This window comes from Cyprinus carpio, chromosome B2 (assembly GCF_018340385.1).
Source record: "Cyprinus carpio isolate SPL01 chromosome B2, ASM1834038v1, whole genome shotgun sequence".
NCBI lineage: Eukaryota > Metazoa > Chordata > Actinopteri > Cypriniformes > Cyprinidae > Cyprinus > Cyprinus carpio.
In genome coordinates, this window is record NC_056598.1 from 25,560,988 (window position 1) to 25,582,366 (window position 21,379).

A 21,379-nucleotide genomic window follows, 5' to 3' on the forward strand; every position below is an offset into this window, starting at 1 on the left:
TCACATGTAAATGATGATCTTCTGCATGAAATCATGATTTTTTTCAGGTTAGGTAATGTCACTCCTCTACCCCCCACTAACTTGAGGAGGATCTTAATTACATGGCTGACTGCTACATTTCTGTGTGACAAAGACCAGATCCGGGAATGAGAGAGCAGGGCAGGAGAGGGGTGTTCAGTGTAGGAGTAGCATTACAACTACTAACACAGAATCTGAAGCTTGTCTGGAAGCTGTTTCTCATTAAAGGAAACCCTTATCCCATCACTACAGCACATGCTCAGCAGCTCCTAAAACCACTGGACCTCAAATGGTAGGATATGTTCTTACACTGTTGTTGTTATTTAGCAGCTGAATTAGTATTGATTAAGGTGTTAAGGGGATAGTTCGCCCAAAAATTCTGTCATTGTTTTTAGCCATTGACTTCAATTGTAGTTTTTCCATATTATGCGTTTGGTAAAATGTCTTCTATCGTGTTCAGCAGGTTTGGAATAACATGAGAGTGAGTAAATGATGAAAGAATTTTCATTTTTGGTTAAATTATGCCTTTAAGGTCTAGCATAGTTATACAACAAATTATGGCTTAATCACAAACCTTTTGATTAAATAAATAAATGAAAAATCCAGAGTGGAATGAAAAGAAAAGTAATTTGTCCATTATTATTATTTACCCCTTTTTTTCTGAAAATTGTTGCTATTTTTATGGCTTCCTAAAAAAACTATAAATAAGCAATAAATAAATTAATTACATTTACATTACATTTACATTTATGCATTTAGCAGATGCTTTTATCCAAAGCAACCTACAGTGCATTCAGGCTAACATTTTTTTAACATTAACATCTAATTAAAATATTAGAATGAAAATTAACTTAATGAATGTGTTTATTTTTTTATATCCTGTTTTATGTGAAAGTACATTATATTTTAGCACATGTCAGTCCAGAATGATTTTTAGTGACATTTGACAAAAATGTACTTTGACTTTCATATGTCATGTTTTTTCTCATATGGCATGTTTTTTCTCATATGGCATGTTTTTTCTCATATGGCATGTTTTTATCTTTATTTTCTGTCTCCCAATCAGGCCTCCCCATCTGTGACCACTCAGCCTCTTCCCTTTGGTCTGGAAAGGGAGAAACATATTGACATGCTCTTCAGAGCTTTCCATAGGCAGATTAGACCTACCACAGACATGCAGGACCTCACTCCTGTGCTCCGGGATACAGGCAGGACAAGAGGACAGGATGAAGGACCTGGATGGAAAGAGACATACAATGAAAGACTGGAAAAATTGTCTGTTCTGAGAACAGTCACAAGACTTCATATTACTGCCAGACCAGAACTGCAAGGTGACTAAAGCATCTATAAAATAAATGTAGATTAGACTATTTTTCACGAGGAACATTATTTATTAAAAATAACACCTTTAAAGGTGGTTTAACAAAAATCATCACTCTCTTCACTTAGATAATTTAGAAGTTTCGTCTGTTCTTGTTGAGATATATAGTATCATCAGCATAACAATGGAAACTAATCCTGTATTTTCGAATAATATTACCAAGTGGCAACATATATATTGAAAATAGCAGAGGACCTATGACAGATCCTTGTGGCACTCCATAATTTACTTGTGATAATTGAGATGACTCCCCATTTAAATAAACAAAGTGGTAGCGATCGGACAGGTAGGATCTAAACCATCTTAAAGCCTGCCCTTGAATACCTGTATAGTTTTGTAATCGATCTATGAGTATGTCATGATATATACTGTCGAACACAGCACTAAGATCAAGTAAAACTAGCAATTAAATGCAGCCTTGGTCTGACGCAAGAAGCAAGTCATTTGTAATTTTAACAAATGCAGTTTCTGTGCTATAGTGGGGCCTGAAACTTGACTGAACTGATCATTGATCTCTATAAAATTATATACTTTATTATTATAATTAATATAATAATTATTATAATAGTCACACTACTCACACACTAATAATAATTATAATAATTAAGATAATTAAAATACACTACTGTTTAAAAGTTTGGGGTCAGGAATTTATTTATTAACTTTTTTTTTAAAGAAATGTATACTTTTATTAAGCAAGGATGTCATATGTCAAAAGTGGTAGTAAAGACATTTATCATTTTTTAAAATAAATAAATTCTGTTGTTTTCTGTCCTTCAAAGAATAATAATAAAAAATATTTCCACAAAAGCATTAAGCAGCACAATCATTTTTAATATTGATAATAAGAAATGCACAAAATCAGCATATTAAAATGGTTTTAAAAATTAATTAAATAATATTTCATATATTAATAATTTTTTGGAGTCATCTAATCTATAAAGGAGTATTCAAAAATATTTCCATCCCCGTTTTGATTTTTAAATTCATATTTTTATTTACGATTAGTGGAATAGCTTGGAATTTGTTTGAGATACATTATATAATTTCTTGTGTAAATATAAAAATGTTTATTTAAGGTTTATACAGTATTTCTGTGATGTATCAGGTCCTCAGTGTGTAGCCCGCAGAACATACAGCATTTCCACAGAAAGCAGTGATCAGCTCTTTGTGGCTGTGGAAGGTAAATATAAGAGACAGGATGTGTGTCATTCTATAAATAGTTATATTGTAAATCAGTCTTTAAGATGATTGGACTATTACATTGTCAAAGCAGCCACATGTGATCTTTGAACACAACTGTGTTTTTTGTGTTCCTGTCTCTGTTAGAGAGCTCATGCATGTGTATGCAGTGCTGTGGTCCAGCTCGATCCTGTTCACTACAAGGCTTTGATAAGGACGCAGAGTGCGTCTTTCTGTTTGAGAGGCCCCTGAGATCGGAGATGTGCTGGCTTGGCTGCTGCCTGATGGAAATAAAGGCCTATACACCAGAGAGAGAGCTGATTGGGACAGTTCACCAAAGGTAGAGATCAACAGCAAACCAGATCTCAGTCTCATGCAGCTAGAATATTAATCCACACTGCAAGAATCAGCCACTCAGACAGGAAACAGCCATCTGATTGATATTACGATATTAAGGGAGTTTGAATATGCAAACATCCCAAAAAAAAATATCAGCACGCTTGTCCCATTATTTATTAATTTTTGTTATTTTAGTATTAATTATAAATACAATATGATTATATTATATATTTTTTAGTTTTCATTTTATTTTTTTTATTTAGTTTTTAAAGTTTAGTTTATAGTTTTTAGGGTTTTTTTTACTTAAATTTTTAATTTTAATTTTAGCTCAAGCTTGTTGTGTTTTTGTCATTTTTATTCGTTTTTGTTTATCTGAAACATACATAGAATTTTTTTTTATTTCACTAAAAGAGAATCATTGCTTAGGGAACTAGCCGCAAAACAATACTCTCATAGTGTTTTTTTATATTTTAAAGTAGTTTTTTATTATTATTTTCTGTTTTCATTTTAATTTTAGTTAATTTTTTTTATTTATTGTTTTATACATTTTTTATTATTTTTTTAAAAACATGTCTAAATAGTTTTTTTTATATTTTGGTTTTAGTTTTAGTTATTTTAGTATATCAAGTTAAACTAAATGAAAATTAGAAATGTTGTCTTTTTTAGTAATTAGATTTAGTAGTATTTTTGTTTGTTGTTTATTTGACTCTAGATTTTTATTAGATTTTTATTTCAGTTTAAGTTTTAATTATTTTATTATATCAAGGTAATCTATGTAAAAATAAAATCTAAGCCGAAATTAAATGTATTTTTAATTTGTTTGTTTGTTTATTTATTTTTCTGTATAACTTTTATTTTATTTCAAGGAACAACAATGTTAAAAAAACAATATTTTTATGGTTTTAATTTTAGTTAACTGCTGTATAGCCCTGTTCCAATCAAATTATTTGACTGGATCTAACTGTTGCCTAATGGATGAAGTAATCTCCTGAACTGTAAATCTATTATGAAGACAGAGCCATCCACATCATGTTTCATCATGATGCCAACTATTCGGTCAGATATGGTCACCATTGTGTATCTACTAACTATGCCAGACAAAAAAACCCCTTAGTAATCTCTCTCAGATTGAATAGGGTGAGACGTGGTGAACTTTCTAAGAGGAAACCATCAACATGACTTCCTTCTCAGGACAGCCATGAACAAAGACCATGTCATGTTTGTTTATTGTCACACACCGAGTCTTTCAGCATCGGGTCATATCAGGCTAACATAATATCAGTCACACACAAATGAACATTCTCTAGGCTCAGAGAAAACTCTTCATATGCAATCTTCTAAAACCAAAAGAGTGTATGCATAAGCCCTGAGGTGTTTATCAGGTGGAGCATGTTCACGCCGTATTTCGAGGTCTGTGACTCTGAGGGCATCTCAGCCGTGAGGATCCAGGGCTCCTGCTGCAACACTCGCTGCCTCTCTGAGCAGGAGCTGCAGGTCAGAAACCCTCCAGCAGGCCATTTGTATCGCCCACCTTTTACATGCAGTTCTAATTATACTCCGTTCTAATTATTCTCATGTATTGGGGACATCAGCTGGTTTCCAATATCGGTGAGAGAATTGGGTGCATATGGAAAAGGTGGCCTGGATATAATGAGGAATGTAACATGGATCATGAGTATTTTGGACTGGATGGTAAGATTAATATACACGTTCATATCAAGTGATCTACAACAGCATAACAATGTGTTCTATCATATAAATTATTAAAAATATTTAGAAAAATATATATATAATATTTTTCCAGCATTATTTGATAGAATAGAAAGTTCAAAAGAAGTACATTAGAAACACATTTTTGTAACATTCTACATTTTACAGGCACTTTTGATCAATTTAATGCATTAGTGGCAAAAAATGTCATTCATAAAAAAAACAAAGGATTTTTTTTAATTTAAAACATTTAAATTGATTAAAAAGCATTATATTGATCAAGCGTGACAGTAAAAATTAGTTTTTTTAAATTTAATATATATATAATTTGTCAATATGGACTCATTTTAAAAACCAACTATATAGTCCAGTATTCTTAGTCTGCATTATAGAGCAAACTAATTGAAGATCATCATATAATGTAGTGTGACTATTTTCAATTTGTGGCTATTAAAAACATCTCTTTCTCTCTCAGTGCCTCAAGGAATGAATTTGAACACCAAAGTGCTGTTATTAGCTGCGGCCTTCCTGCTGGTATGTTGTCAACCACACACAGATGCTGCTATTTTATTAATATGTAACTGATTTATAATTTATCTCTTTCTGTTGCAGAATCATATGTTTTTTGAGATGAGCTAAGTGGAAATGCTATAAAGCTTCAAGGACATGAAAGACATCTGCTTCACCTGCTATTATCAGCTCTGAAGTGAAGTGTGAACCCAACAATATAGAATTATGGCGACTCATAATATGGTGTTTCTATGACAACTGCAGGAAACGTATGGCTGATGCTTTTCTGAGCAAATTGCATCTGAACTTGTGTACATCAGGAATCTCTGTACAGAGCCTCTCTACACCTCATGACATTTGCACACTAAAAATGAACATATTTGAAGGCCAACATGATAAATAATAATAATAATAATAATAAAAACTTATTTTACACAATCTACTACATGCCTTCTTCATACAATTTTAGCAAGTAAAAGGCCTTTTAGTATCATTATAAAAATATCCACCTTCATGTCATGGTGCACTGATTTTAAGTAAACATAATAACTTTGATGTTAGTAATATTTCAAGATGAACACTTGCTGGACCAAAGCAACTTATGTTCACTTGATTATCTATCTTTTTTTTTTTCTTAGAAAAATCATGTTAAAATGTATCAAATATGATACAACAAACTTTTGAGTAACGTTCATTTGTTCATCTCTCAATCATCATTGTATTGCATTGCATTAAATGTTTTGCCCCACAATAAAAACTAAAGCTTTGATCATTTAAAAAAAAGCATTTAAATATCATTTAACTAAGTTATTGTTATTATCTGATATGTATGCTTTTTATGTAAGTAGTGTTATACATTTAAAAAGATTTTATTGATTTACATTACAAACTATCAGAATTTTATCTTATTTTTTGGCCATAAAAATAACAGAAACTGGAGCAAAGTGCTTATTTTTTCTCAGTTTGGACCTCTGAATTTTCTCATCAAGTATGAACTCTGTATCATACTATATGGAGCATTAAAGCCTTATGTATCAAATATGATACTCGACAAAAACACGTAAGCAAACTTGTTAAAACATTTTTTTCTAATGTCTCAGAGTTCCATTAAAAGAAAGATTTTTCTTAATATTATGTCAGTCTTTACAGGGTTAAATGTTCAATGCACTCTTATCTAATACAAAAAAAAATGCATACAAATACGGATGTTTTTTCTGCATGTAATAAAGATTGAGAAAACTTAGTTGGTTTGTTCATAATTTAGCCCAGACTCTATTCCCACTATTCTATACTACCAAAAACAGATTCACACCACAGCTGAAAAATAGCAGCAGATGCATAATCAACATTTATTGCTGTGCTCAATCATAATTAAAAACCTTTCCTTTCCACTTTTTTTAATGTACCTTGAATACAGCTGTCCAGCACTGAATTTCAGGCAGTATAAAGTAGGTGTTGATACACAGCCCCATTAACAGATCAGTGTTTTTTAGTTATTTGAGTGATTTCTAAACAGGGCTTGGAGTCCTATGAGTCGCGTCTCCAGTGTGGTCTCCTCCAGCGGAGTGCCAGGATGTCGAGCAATCTTGAAAATCAGTGATTTGCTGGAGGCGAAGGCCAGGCACAGTGAATGAGGCAGCGTGGTACCCATCCCTAACAGGGCACTGTCCTTTGGGTTTACACTCTCTCAACTCAGAAGAAATAAAAAATTTGCCATAATAGAGCTCTCCGAATACGTTTAGAAATATAATTTTTTTGTACAACAGTTCTATTTTAAAACAACTAAACACTGTAGCTAAAATACTGCACTATAGTAAAATATCCCCATCAACCTGCAAACTCATTGGTAAATAATGGGACCTAAATGAATCCTGTCTTCCTCTCAGGCCATCTTCATGTTATTCAGATGATAATTCAGATAAATGTGACTGTACTACACAAGGGCATGTTGTTGTTTTTCTTCTTGGAAAACGGTGGCAGTTCATGTCACAGTGGCTGAACTATGTGGTCCCGCTGTGTCCCTCTGAAAGCTCCAGCTAATGACTGACTGGAAAACATTTGTTCACATGTTGATGATTTGGTCTCTTCTTTTTCTTCTTCTTCTGTGAGAGTTTTCAGCTGATGTGGATTTTGGATGATTATAAAAACAGAAGCCGTACGTCTTCAATAGTAAACACTTTTCATGATGTCGCGTTTGTTTTTCTTTAAAAAACAGATCAATTCCTCGGAAACGTCATCTTCGGTGGGAAAAATATCTTGATAATCTAGATGGAGAAAAAAGGTAGTGCTTTTACCCAGTGATGAACATGCTGGGAATTAATCTAAATATCATAATGAGAACTGTGCAGCTTCAGTGTGAGTGATTATGTGTCAGTGAGTTTATACCTGTCACACACTCTCCAGATGACAAACTAGCGGCCTCCACTTGCGTTCACTAGACCGTGGAAATCCTCCCAAGCCCTGGAAGATCACACACACACACACACACACACAACATATCTATATTAATACTGTCAAATATATCAACACTACAAATAAAAACAATAAGAATAAAGGGGGGAAACTATACACTAATGCACAATTCTATTCTCAAGTAAACTGATACACAATCTTCACAAGTAATCAGTAATCAACTGAATTAAATAATCAGTATATTTGAATATAGTAAAATAATTTTTTTGTAACTGTATTTATAATATTTCCTTCATTTAGATGCAAAGCTGATGCACTTATCTCACAGCTAAAATCTAGGAGGAAAAATATATGAAACATATTATAGACCTAAACATTTATAATCTGACAAAAACTAGTTATTTGACTCATTTGATAAAACTCGTATTACCTTCCCTATAGTAAATTTATGCATCTTGAGATCAAATACTGTAAGAATTTATGGATAATTTTTCTAGTTTAAGAAGAGAGTACAACTTCTAACACATTTCCCCCCACTCTCCCCTATATAACTCATTGTAACTGATAGACAGGTTTTACCATTTAATATAAACTTACACATAAAATACCATTCAAAATAACTGGAATAATTAGGATTTTTCAACATTTAAAAAAAAAAAAAAAAAAAAAAAAGCCTCATGTTCACCAAGGCTGTGTTTATTTGATAAAAAAAGTATTCTCATATATTTTAAAATGTAACTAATTTCTTTTTTTCAATGCTGAATTTTCCACAGTCATAACTCCAGTCGTCAGTGTCACATGATCCTTTAGAAATCATTCTAATATGCTAATTTGCTTCTCATTTATTATTATCATCAATGTTGAAGAAAGTTGTGTCGCATAATATTTTTGTGGAAACCATGTTAGGTTTTTTGTTTCAGGATTCCTTGATGAATAGAAAGTCCAAATGAACAGCATTTATGTAAAATAGAAATCTTTTGTAACATCATAAATACTGTCACTTTTTTGGACCATTATATTTTTAGATACTATATTCAACCAATCCTTGCTGATTAAAAGTAGCAATTTCTTTCAAAAAATAAAAATAAAAAAATCTTCTCAAACTTCTGAATGGCAACTCACTTGATGCTGTCGGTGTGTGTTTTATACTCCATAATGGTATTAGGAGGCAGGTTGAGGACTCTGCGTAAAGTGTCTCTAATGCGAGCAGTGGTGGCCTGGTCACTGGCCGTCTTATTCCAGATAGAAATGATATCCTCTTCAATCAAAAGCACAAATTTTCATTACAATACAGAAAAACTATTGTTTACATTATAATTGCTCCACTTATGAACACAAAATGAGCTGTCTATTTTCTTAACGAACAACTGCCATAGTGCTTACTGCAAATGACAATGTATTCAGTATGCTATTTTATAAAATATTATTTAGCAAATAGTAGGTTTTATTTGCATGCTATAAAAGGAAAAAACTATATTGCATGAATTTTGCTGTACCTGGAAGCGAACGGACACAACGGCCCCACAGATCTCCTCGCCCACCATGAACTGCTCACCCAGTATGGCCAAAATCAGATTCTCCCAGCAGCGTGACGCCAGGCCTTTACGAAGCCGGATGATCCATTTACCTCCACTCTTATTAGCATCATCCTATAATGCAATACAATCCAAATTCTATTATCTGTCATTAGGAAAAGAAGCATATATACATGTGATACTAACAATCCTCACCTCCCACATGGGTTTGATTCCTTCCTTAAACAGATGGAAATCGCTGTGACCAGTCAGATCACCCGGTCGGATCATGTGACTATAAAAACGCCAGAACTGCTCCACCTACAAACACAGGGCGGCTGTTCAGCTGTCAAGCATGTGACCTACAGTAATGCAGTCTAACTTCATCCCCCACTGTGCCTGTGTTTGAATCTTCATTGCGTGAGTCTGAATAAATATGTCAGTGTGAGTTTGTGTGTCTGAAGGTTACCGAAGCAAAGCTGCCGATCTGTTTAATGTTCTGTTCGTAGCTCTGTGTGCTGGTTGGCCGTCCTGGTGTGCGACGAGAATACCAGAACGTGTAGTTGTACTGAAGAGGGTGCTCACCAGCCCCTGGGACTGCCACCTGACGATACAGAGCAGCTCATAGTTATATGGATCAATCTATTATAATTTACACATGATTTCTTTCTGTCTGTCTAATCATTCGGTTTAAGTGATCTTTCTATCTATACCTTTCTCTTGGTAGTGTTTGAGTCCTTCTCCTCTTCCTCATTTTTTTCCTTCTCCCCATCTTTCGGTGAACTGTTGTCCTGGTCGTGATCTCCACTGTCATCATCTTTCAGGCTTAAAAGAAGACAAAACTGTCAATTCCACTCAGCCAAAATATGCTATTTTTATCACTGTGGCTTCAATCAGGGAAATAATATTTGCAGTGGCAATTATACAAAAAAAAAAGTAATAATAATTTTTTTCCATGTGTGTGATTATGTGATATATGATATATATGACATAAATCTACTGCTCATCAAAGCTACATACATTTGATCAAAAATACAGTATGGTCAAATTTTAATTCAATAAAAAAAAAAAAAAATTTCCCACTTAAACGTATTTTAAAATGTACTTTATTCCTGTGAAGGCAAAGCTGAAGTTTAATAGTATTCATTGTTCCAGTCTTCAGTGTCATACGATCCTTCAGAAATCATTCTAATATGCTGATTTGCTGCTAAAACATTTCTTATTTTGTTAAAACTGTTTTTGCTCTTCAACCGAAGACTAAAGAATTCAGATATGCCATCAAAGGAATAAAATATATTCAAATAGAAATCCATTCTTTTAAATTGTTATAATATTTCACAGTATTGCGGTTTCTACTCTATTTCGATCAAATAAATGCAGCTTTGGAGACGTCTTTTTTAAAAACACTGAAAAATCGTAATTATTTGACAGGTTGTGTATGTATATTATTTACTAACCAATTACCACTGTACACACACACACACACACACACACACACACACACACACACACACACACACACACACACCATATATATATATATATATATAAAATAACGGGAACAGTACATTTAGTACGTTTTATGTTAGTATCATTTTATACATCAGCTGCCCTGTCTGAGTTTGCAGACACAGACTGCACTACCTTATTTGACCCTGCGCTTGTAATGGTCAGCGGTTGCGCACGAGAAGTTTGCAAACATAATTATGTAACACGTGATTATGTAGAGTAGTTTCGTTTCCACGTGCCATAGAGTGTTTCGCTTCTGCACAACCCCTCGCGTATTTATAACTAGCCTACACCGCCACATGTCACTCCAGCAGGCTGCAGAGGAGAGTTGGAGCCCGGGTCGCTGAGCACCTGCCCCCGCTGCTCACACACACGCGTAACCGGTGATCCGTCCTCGGCCTGGAGGCCCCGCGCATGCAGATCTGGGTCCAGAAACGGTCACTCGCATGCTGCATTTACTGCATGCATTAAAACACGATCCATCACAAAATCTTACAAGTCCAATCATGCAACTAAACATGGTGATCTCCCAGCCCATGCCAAAGCTTGTAGACACACCTCTTTTCCTCCCCTCTCTCTCTCTTTAATTTCTGTCTCTCTGAGTTTAAGAGACGTTTGAAACGCATGCATTTGCATTCACGCACGACTAATGGCTGCTAAGGTGCAGCGTCGTTATGATTACTCACGCGTCAAATTTGTTGTTCATTATTTTCTAGGTGAGTGTCTGTCTCCGCTCTCGCGCCGACGGCAGCCCCGTCAATTCCGCAGCAGCGGCGACGCGCGCTAGTGGTGGCGGCGGGCGCGCGCATCGCACCGTCGTGTCATACACTTGGTGGATGTTTGTATTTTGTAGTAAACAAAAGTGAGATAAACTGTTACCTTAACCTAGTCTAATAAACATGTTGGTGAATAGCTAATGTATAAATATTTTGGCTAAAACTCATCCATAAATGAAAAAGTAAACTTTTATATATGTATTTGTCTATCTCTCTCTTTCTGTGTATATATACATATGAATGAATGATGCATTTAAATATTTAAAAGTATTTTTTAAAATATATACTGTATGTGTGTGTATTTATATATTCATAACAAATATGCACAGTACGCACACATATATTATGTAAACAAAAACTTCTGAATGAGAATAATTGTGATTCATCTTTTGAAAGCACTAATTTTTTTTAAATAAGATTGAATAAAAATAATGAGTTGTTCATAGAAAAAAGTTGCATATACATCTCAATTTTATGAGTGTAAAATAATTCTACATGTTTTAAGAATGTTTTACAAAGTATTCAAACAAAGTAAGATTCAAGTATTTAAATTAAAAATAATTTAATGAATATTCCCACACATATAACAGACACACACATGGGAAGGAAAGGGTCACCGCAGCGTATTTGCTTCATTGTGTGGCGGCACCAGGCACTGGATCCGTGACGCTACAACTTCGTCACTAGTGCGGCACTAACAGGCCTGCGGACCCTCACACACGTGGCTATTAACGCTCACGGAGGGGCTGACACGGTAGTAACTGTGTGAGGGACTCCAACTCTACGGGACACTTTAGAGAGAGCTGGAGCTTCAGTAGAGCTGCCGAGCGTCCCACTTATTCAATATAACCAGTCTACCCTCGTTTGGCCAGTTATTCCCCCATCTTTATTTTCTAACAATTATTTTTATTATTATTATTTTGCTGTTCTCTCTTTTTGGCCAGTCTGTCACTGTAAATTTAAATATCATGATCAAGTATAAATCTGTGTGAATATAAAAGTGTTTCCATTGAATAACAACATGGTAATAATGCTTTTTTTTGATATTCTAGTCAATGAAACACTTCAAAATGAAAGGTGCTTCTTAGTTGATTATTTTCGATTATTTTTTTTTTTATCATAAATATGTGAACATTCATAATAAAAACTGTAAGTCTGAAATCAGTACACATTTATAGTACATATGGAACACCTAAACAGAATATATTACAACTAATATTCTAAAAGGTATATTTCCAACTCAAAATTCTGATTAGTTAGCCACATTTGAAGCTAGTGTAAAATCATGCATCTGTAATTTTAACTAATCATTGTCTGAATGTATAATTCTGTATAATTAGGACATACTGAGGTCACACGACGTTGATATGACATGTTTCTTAGGGAACGCTTGTTGTCAACCATTGTAACAAATTCCTAAACAGTATATACCATAATTTATCCACCGCTGGTGGGATTGGTAGCTGTTTGTGGTGAGTGATTTGCACCGATGGTTCCCATTAGGGTGGAAGAGGCTCTACAGGGCTATACCATCAGACTCCTGTCCTGACGATGGAGGGGAAGACCTTCATCTCAACATGGGGATGTGATCCACTTCCCCAGACTATCGTCTCATCACAGAGACACAGGAGACCTGTGAGAGGAAAGCAAAAGAGATAAGATCATCTTGCAAAACCAATGGCAAAATTAGCAATAATTATTTAGAAGCCTGGGATAAAATAATGGACAAATTCACACAAAAATTATGTCAAAATGCTCGTCTTGGTAAGTATCCTATATCAGACATAGCTGACTTAACGTTCTGTTGAAGGATCATGTGACACTTAAGACTGGAGTAATAATGCTGCAAATTTAGCTTTACATCACAGGAATAAGCTATATTTTAAAATATATTACAATAGAAAACAGTTATTTTAAAGTGTAATAATATTTTATAATGTTACTGTTTTTAGAATAAAAACTAAAAAATAAACACTGTACAGAAAGTTCAATAAAGTTATGCTTGTCTTTGCCCAGTCACCTGAGAGAGATGGAGCAGGAAGAAGAAACTGTAAGAAGGAACTGGCCCTCCGCTCCCTGCAGGAAGGTACTGGGCACCAGCAGGTAAACACCAGGATTCAGGTGAGTGTGTACCACCACTTCCCGATCGTACGTGGTGGCTTGTTAAGCGTCCCCATCAGGTTAAAGTGTTTCTTCTCCACCTATATAACACGTTACATATAACATTACATGATGTAACATTTTCAATCAATCAAAAATGATTGTTTAGTGATTCTCTAACCTTCCACACGTGTAGTGCAATGCCCTGGAGGTGTGGGTGCATAGACCAAAGATGCCCAGGAACCACAGGCCAAAGTGATTTGGTCCGTCATGCCATATCACAAGAGGAATGAAAAAATGCCATTGAAGTGTATCCTCTTTTCTAATTTATATTTCTATTTTTAACATTTTGCTTTATTTTTGCACTGAAATGTAAAAAAACAAAATAAGTGAATGTGAGAATAAAGACAAATTTTAAAAAAGTTACACATTTTTTAATATTTAACCAACTGTAAAATTTAACACAATTATTTATGTAATATAGATGCAACATTTACTTTTGGCCCATGGCCTACAACCACATTTTGTACCTTTGTAATAAAAAAGTTTGAGCACCTCTGGTATAGACAATACCTGTGTAGATGTTTGGAGGTGACGGGATTGCCCACCGTGACCTCATCAAATTCCTGCTGGAATTCTGTCTCCTTATAGTCCATCCAGAATTCCCGCTCTGCTGTGCGGCCCAGTAGAGCCTGAGAACAGGAGGGCTCCAGAGAAGCCCAACCTGATCCACACAGATCCACACACAGAGAGAGAGAGAAAAAAACAGTCAGAAGGCAGCTGCATTTCCACTATAAGCAACATTTGCGTATAATTGTCATGATTTGCCCCCTAGTGGCAGTCAAACAACTTTTCCTCTGCTTGTTCATTATAGTAAAATGAATGAATAATAATCTCCACACATAACAAGTAAATGACCACTAATATATATTTGTAAAACAGTAGGTTTTCTAGGGACAGTTAATGTAAAGAGTTATTTAAGAATTATAATATTAATAATTTTGTCTGAAATAATAATAACCACTCATTCGACAGAGATGGCTTTTAAAGAATCACATTTTAGTGCAAAAATATTGGTAATTCTCACTTTGTTCTTCAATAATATAATCCCAAAATAACACATTCTTCTAAAAACATTTATTTCTAATAAATAATATATGGAATATAAGGTATTTAACACACAAAACAAAACAAAAATGGAGCGTATGCGAAGATTCAGAAATTTTTTCAATCCATACCCCTCCCTCCAGGCGCCGGCCCAACTCCTCCTGCCCCAGGGTTTTCATATCTTGATCAGCTCCACTTGTTCACCTGTAGTTGTTGTCACATTTGTCCACTCCATCACACTCATAGCATGGAACTGACTAATCTCTGGGATACCTGCAGAGAGAGGCAAACAACAAACCTATAACTAGAACTATTATAGTACAGTTATGAAATACTTACTATAGTATTTTGTGAAAGATTTTCTGAAAACTATAGAGTTGCCAGCAACAAATTTAAGGAGTAAATGAGGGACATTATAAAATCTGTAAACTATTAGCTATTGTTGCTGCAGTCTATAATCATTCTTAAATAGTATTGCTATTGTTAACTAAAACTATTAAAAATAATTTCAATTATTTTTGCAATAAAATAAATGTCAACTGAAATAAAATAAAATGCAAATAACAAACTAAATGAAATAGGAAATGTTTTTAACCCTTGTGCTGCATTAGGGACATTTTTGGTCATTTGCAGTTTAATTTCTTTGACCATTTTGGCTGTTTTAATGCAAATGGTATGTAATTTGGCAAAATTGTGACTTTTTGGATAAATGTAAAAAATTTGATCCCATTTTGCAAAATATGTATAACACACACTGTGTAGATCAAATAGTAACACTCACCACCATAATGACAAAAAATGGCCCATTGAAACCCATTAAAACATCGTTTAAAGCCGGGCCGTCATTAATACATGAATCATGATTTATGTTGAAACATCCTTTCATTTCGAAGCAAAAGCCTTATATTTGCAATATATAGTGTATTCCACCAGATGACGTCACTACATAGGTATTCCCTATGGGTGGAAATGCACGTTATTTTCCTGGTTTCCACTAGGGGCACTATTGACTGTGTTATGAAGCATTTTAATGGCTCAATGACCTAAAATGATGTTTCTGAGTATGTGTGGATGTCTGAGAGCAATGTGTGTCAGCGTTCACAAAAGTGTGTGTGTGTAGGGCCTAAATATAATACATGGTGTTTAGGCGAGTGACAAATCACAATATCCTGAAGGTCATATTTTACCCTTTCTGTCTACTCTCTCTCTCTCTCTCTGTGTGTGTGTGTGTGTGTCAGTGGTGTAGGCTAATCTTTGACATATTCAAGATTGTGATAATCTTATACAAATTGATGGAATCGTCACCAAAACTGGTATTTAAAGGGTTAAAATCCTGAAATTAAATAAATATTTGGTAGTTATGATGAAGACTGATGCTGGTTAAACTAATCCTTTAAAATGACTGAATAACAGAGTGCAACAGGGACCACCCTCTTTTTCAGTGACCTTGGTTCAAAAAAGCATTTTTACCCATTATTTTTTTTCCCATAGGGATTTTATAAAATAGTCTTTGTTAAAGAGATAAAATACATTAATCAAACCAAGTAGCTACAAAGTGAATCACAACATTTCAACTCCTATTTGAGTCAAAATGTTATTTGAAAATTGGACAAAAAGTCAAAGGTACAAGATTCAGTCTATTAAACATTTAGGTTGTATTTCTATTTAAAGTGAAACATCTCACACATTAAACCTGACAGTGTTCACCTTGTTCAGAAGACACTGGTTCTTGAGTAACATGGAGCAGGCACAAAGCGACCAGCAGTCTCCCAGAATGCCTTGCTTTGGGTTGGCCTCCACAGGGTCATCGGGGAAGAGTCGAGGCTGCTTGCAGATCTCCTGGAATATACGCAAGGAAAAGTACTGTAAAGTTGATTTGTTACAATCTACATTGTTAAAGACCCATGCTGCATCCGAAATCAAATCATGTACAGTAGGTACTAAGTGAGGTTTGAAACTTACTTCACAACCATTAAAAAAGTATGTTCTTTATAGCATAAATGTGTGTAGTATGAATGAAATTCGTCATGCTGTCACTGTTACAGAGTCGGGAAGTAGTAGGTCATCCAGACTACTGTTTTATGAATAAGAATTTGGACATACTACTCTGTTCACATACTGTTTTTTGCCTACTATATGATATAGTATAGAGATTTGGACACAGAGCCAGTAAATTCTTTACTAAATGAATATATATGCAAAAGTTAATTATGTCAATATTTAGGAGTTTCTTATAATAGACAGTCTTAAAATCCATATAAGCAAAACCTAGCTAAATGAAATTCAGTTCTTACAGAAGGTCTTCATGTGTGTTCACTGGAAAAATACGTTTTCTACATAATATTACCTGTGTGACAGAATGACACATGATATTATGTTACCTGTGGGCGGAGCCATGTGACATCACCCAACAATTTGGGGAGGGGCGTGGTGTAGTCACAGAAGAGTGAGGAGATGTCAGCAGGAAAGTCCAGATCCACAAACATCCCATGATGCTCACTTTCCGTCTCCATGGTAACCGACTTGCGTCACTTCTAAAGGACTAAACGCTTGCAGTGACAGTTTAAGCATGCTGTTCGTTTTAAGACTAAAAGACACCTGGACGGTTCTGTGTTATAGTAAGACCATTATGTAGCTTAATTGTTTTTGCTTTATATATATCTCTAATGAAGGCAACCTGAAACCGTTTTGTCCTAAATAACGTGCTGCTGTTCCGTATAAAGTTTTAGCTGTACATAAATTGCGACTTTTAATTGGGGATTTCGACTCTTCATAATCTACATGTTCAGATTGAAACATCAGCATCAGCTGGGTTGCTAACATACAGCCGGGGGTTTGAATGACATGGCCAGATCGAGGAGAAGAAAAAGCATCAAAGTAAAGTAAAATCCATCATGCAAGCGCAGGCCATGACTCTGGGGTCGCTGAAACACAATCAGTGCATTCAAAGAAATAAAAACACTGCACCGAAGCAATTCATACCATAACCTGATGTTCGCGCACGGGGCAGAGGAGCTGCAGCAGGTGCGCCCCCAGCGGAGCTCCGCAGAACTGCCGGTATTACAGAAACAAAAATCGCACATCACGGGTAAAGGTCTATGCTTTGATTTTTTTTCCATTTATTTATTTATTTTTTATTTTTATTTTTTTGTATTTCAGTATCCTAATAAGACTGAATTTAAAATAAATGTCTAATAAAGCAAAACACTTAGCCTATTTATAGTAATACCTACAATTTCTTATAGCTACATTTCATGTTCCTTATAAAATGTACTTTTATTCCTCATATAGTAATATAACAGGCAAGTGGTGAATTACACTAAAATTTCTAACATTAAAAAAGAATGCAAATAATATACAGATGTTTTTTCAACTAAAGGCATTTTTTGCCCATGTGCGTTAAAAACAAAATTAGGCCTACAGTATGATAAATAACTTGAGAAGAGACAGACAATAAAAATAAAAAAGCTTTTAACAAGTAGATAGTAGAAAGTAATGCAATAGGAGGCTAGTAATGCAGCTGCCTTGATTTTTCTTTGCTTTCTTCACATATCATGTTCAAGCACTGACATGTTGTCTCTATAGCAAACAAGTGCACTTAAAAGAAACTTTTTTTTTTTTGTTCCGTTATGGTAAAAATGATGCTACAACTGAAGGCAGTCTTACAGACTGTACTGGGCAGACACACCCTGTCTATAAAGTACAGCCTCCTATAAATAATCATGTGAGAGATGTGAAGGAAGCAAAGGCTCTTCCACTGAGGACCTTCAATCTGAGGTAGGATGAGTTTAAATGTCAGGGTGTTGAATATTATAGATGTCTTCAAAGAGTTTAAATACATTCAGTTGTAAATTATGATTATGAATTACGTTTGCTAAACTGAATACAATATACATTTTATATTTAATGCAAAATATTAAATTTAAATATCGACATAGATATCAGTGTCAATGTGTTCTTGAAATTTAAAACCAAAAGTTGTGTGTAATTCAAAAAAGGTTATTGGATGATAAAATGTTTTTTAATACCCATCTTAATGTGGATATAACTGTAAAAAACCAATCCAAAGTTAATGTTCTCCAAAAAATGTAAACTGAATGGCTCTGTGACACTTTCAGAGCATTGATCTATTTTTTGATGGGTTTCCCAATTGATGCCAACAGAAATGCCACAACCTTAAGAATCTTCATAAAAATGTACTACTGTTATAAATTCTACTGTAATAAAGTTCTATATTGTCAATATCTTTTAATTTAAACGTTAAAATAGCAGAATATTTTCTTAAGTTTTTTATTTTAATAATATTATTAATATTTTATTTTATATATAAATATAGAGTTTTTTGAGAGAATTTTGTGTTTTTGTTATAATTTTATTTTTAGCTAATGTCTGATATGCAATGTTTTGTTTTTGATTAAGATTTTGCCATGGGTGCCATGAGACTCTGCTTCCTGTTCTTCTGCCTCTTCTTGGCGAGTGTCTTTTCTTTGAGAAAACTTAATGATATTCATGACTTGAGAAATATTACATATGCCAAGTCTGCACCACGTCATGGACTCCAGTTATTGTTCTGGTTTGCCCAAAAGGTTGTGACTGTTGATAAGGACAACATTCTCATCCTTGATTCCAATTTTGATCCTAGTAGAGGTGACTTTGGATTCCATCATTATAGCAACAGAGAGGACATTCTTCCCTCTTTGAGCTCTTGGCAGAGTTACTATTCGGTTGGCAATTTAAAATCTCCTGGAGCCAGTGCATTGCCAGCATATGTGCAGAAGTATTACAGAAACACCAATGTGCCAGAAAGAAACATGGACAGGCTCATTATCTCTGTGAAACAAAATAAGCCAAACAAAATACTCAGCCTGTTTATTACGGCATACGACCTTCAGAAGAATGACTTTAATCCTGCTGACACCTATGAGATTGATCCTGCTCTGGTCTTGCAGATCGGAGACCCTTATAACTGCTCTGTTGATGAGAACAATATGTCTGGTATTTACACAAAATCACGCAAAACAGAAGACACAGAATATGACAGATACCTTAAATTTCTGACAGAGACAGGATACAGCAGCAATGACTGTAAACACAGTCATATGAGCCGCAGAAAGAAACGCTCGCCCTATTTGCAATGCAATGCATATGAAGGAATTAAACTAGAGATAAAAGCAACTACAGAAGGTTTCTCAAAACTCCTTTGGGAGATACCTGCTAAAATGATGGAAAATTCCAAATACGTACACATCGAAATTTGCCAAAACACTCGTTCCAGTGAAACTAATGAAGTTCATACGCAGGTCAGGAAACAGCTGAATATTTATGAACCGTCTGGGGCATTAGATACTTCTATATCCATGAATACTGGTCTCCAACCTCGACTGCGACTTTACCCAACACTTTTTGATTTTCAGTTCACTAATCCATACATTTGGTATGGACCAGAGTTTGATGGAGCTAATAGAGTGATCCCCACTAGAATAAAGGGGTTTGATGCTAGTCTGCAGCTCTACGCTGAAGACGGAAAAGCCTGCGCTCGACTCTACATCAAGAAAACCTTCAGCAACTGGAAAGAGGTTTTTTACTACTCATGGGTGGCGTTTTACAAGAGTTCAGAAGATAAAAATGATGAATATTCAACATATCAGTATGCTGGTAAGTTTGCAAAGATCGAAAACTTTATCACAGACAATTATGATATTTACCAGTATAATTCCAGTTTAGTTATTGCTCCTGGAGTTCAAATACGTTTTCTGCTGGACAAAAAATATGAAATGGTTTTAGCACAGACTATGCCCTGGGAGGGTGTTGAAGCAGTGACAATATTACCATCAGATTGTGGCACACCGAGTCCCAGTCTTCAGCCTCAAATCTCATCAAACATGCCAGAATTCTTTTATGGACCAGAGTACAATAATATTGGTCTGCAGCTCTATACTGAAGACAGTAAAGCTTGTGCTCGACTTTATATCAAGAAGACCTTCACAGACTGGAAAGATACCTTCTACTACTCATGGGTGGGGTTTTACACGAGTTCACAAGATACAAATGATGGCTATTACACCTATTGCTATGTTGTGAAGTTTGAAAAGATGGCAGTTGATAATGATAATTATGATATTTATCAGTACAAATCCAAACTGGATATTGCGCCTGGAGTACAGATCCGTTTCCTAAAAGACAAAAGTTCTTATAACGTTTTAGTCAAAACTGAACCCTGGAAGAATGGTAAATGAATCATCTTGTGGCAATTCATAAAAGCTTTAAAGTGGGATAATGTCACACTAACAGTAAAAATTCCTTTTGACTTTGACATTAGTGAGTCTTTATATACATACATCAATATCTGTAGTAATCTGCTTTCCATGCCTGATAAGAATAATCATTAACACCCAGTTCTAACATATCATGCACTGAATTTAATTATAATGTATAATATGCAATAGCCTTGCTCTGTTTGTTGTATTTTTTCTTACAATTTCTATTAAAATGCATCTGATGAAAGTGAGTTGAGTCTCTGTCCTTTTTTGATATTCAAAAAATAAATCCTAAAAAAAAAGATATTCCGATGGACAGAACAAGCAATCCATAACTGAATAATGGCGACAGTGTTTTTAAAAAAAGTTTTTATTGTGAATTCTGTCTTTGGGAAATGTCACATTTTAAAAGGGATTAGTGAATACAGTTTTATTAATCACAAAATCTGTTGGCCAAATCAATCATATATATATATATATATATATATATATATATATATATATATATATATATATATATATATATATATATTGATTTGGCCAACAGATTTTGTGATTAATCTG

At 34.5% G+C, this 21,379-nt stretch overlaps 3 protein-coding genes across 6 annotated transcripts; 2 read left to right on the forward strand and 1 right to left on the reverse strand.

Moving 5' to 3' along the window:
- Positions 1-109: 109 nt before the first annotated feature.
- LOC109111512 (phospholipid scramblase family member 5-like) lies at positions 110-6,383 on the forward strand. 2 transcript variants are annotated; one of them, XM_019124463.2, is made up of 8 exons: positions 110-310; positions 1,085-1,349; positions 2,508-2,582; positions 2,729-2,921; positions 4,303-4,414; positions 4,513-4,612; positions 5,106-5,164; positions 5,243-6,383. In XM_019124463.2, the coding sequence occupies exons 1-8, from the start codon at positions 308-310 to the stop codon at positions 5,267-5,269; spliced, it is 834 nt and encodes a 277-aa protein (XP_018980008.2). In that variant the 5' UTR covers positions 110-307; the 3' UTR covers positions 5,270-6,383. The 2 variants fall into 2 exon arrangements, with proteins under 2 accessions (XP_018980008.2, XP_042574826.1); XM_042718892.1 differs by having other exon boundaries at positions 173-310; positions 5,106-6,383.
- An 82-nt stretch (positions 6,384-6,465) lies between these two features.
- On the reverse strand, positions 6,466-11,410 carry LOC109111518 (eukaryotic translation initiation factor 4E type 2-like). 3 transcript variants are annotated; one of them, XR_006154061.1, is made up of 9 exons: positions 10,927-11,181; positions 9,780-9,891; positions 9,536-9,670; positions 9,283-9,387; positions 9,049-9,201; positions 8,675-8,811; positions 7,526-7,600; positions 7,335-7,404; positions 6,466-7,297 (listed from the first exon to the last, which is right to left on the reverse strand). XR_006154061.1 is itself a non-coding variant. In XM_042718895.1 (8 exons), the coding sequence occupies exons 1-7, from the start codon at positions 11,279-11,281 to the stop codon at positions 7,552-7,554; spliced, it is 711 nt and encodes a 236-aa protein (XP_042574829.1). In that variant the 5' UTR covers positions 11,282-11,410; the 3' UTR covers positions 6,466-7,404; positions 7,526-7,551. The 3 variants fall into 3 exon arrangements, 2 of the variants coding, with proteins under 2 accessions (XP_042574829.1, XP_042574828.1); XM_042718895.1 differs by lacking the exon at positions 10,927-11,181 and adding an exon at positions 11,262-11,410 and having other exon boundaries at positions 6,466-7,404; XM_042718894.1 differs by having other exon boundaries at positions 6,466-7,404; positions 10,927-11,178.
- A 6,813-nt stretch (positions 11,411-18,223) lies between these two features.
- LOC109111527 lies at positions 18,224-21,066 on the forward strand. Its single transcript, XM_042718896.1, has 2 exons — positions 18,224-18,335; positions 18,978-21,066. Exon 2 carries the CDS (start codon positions 18,986-18,988, stop codon positions 20,792-20,794), a length of 1,809 nt encoding a protein of 602 aa, XP_042574830.1. The 5' UTR covers positions 18,224-18,335; positions 18,978-18,985; the 3' UTR covers positions 20,795-21,066.
- Positions 21,067-21,379: the final 313 nt, after the last annotated feature.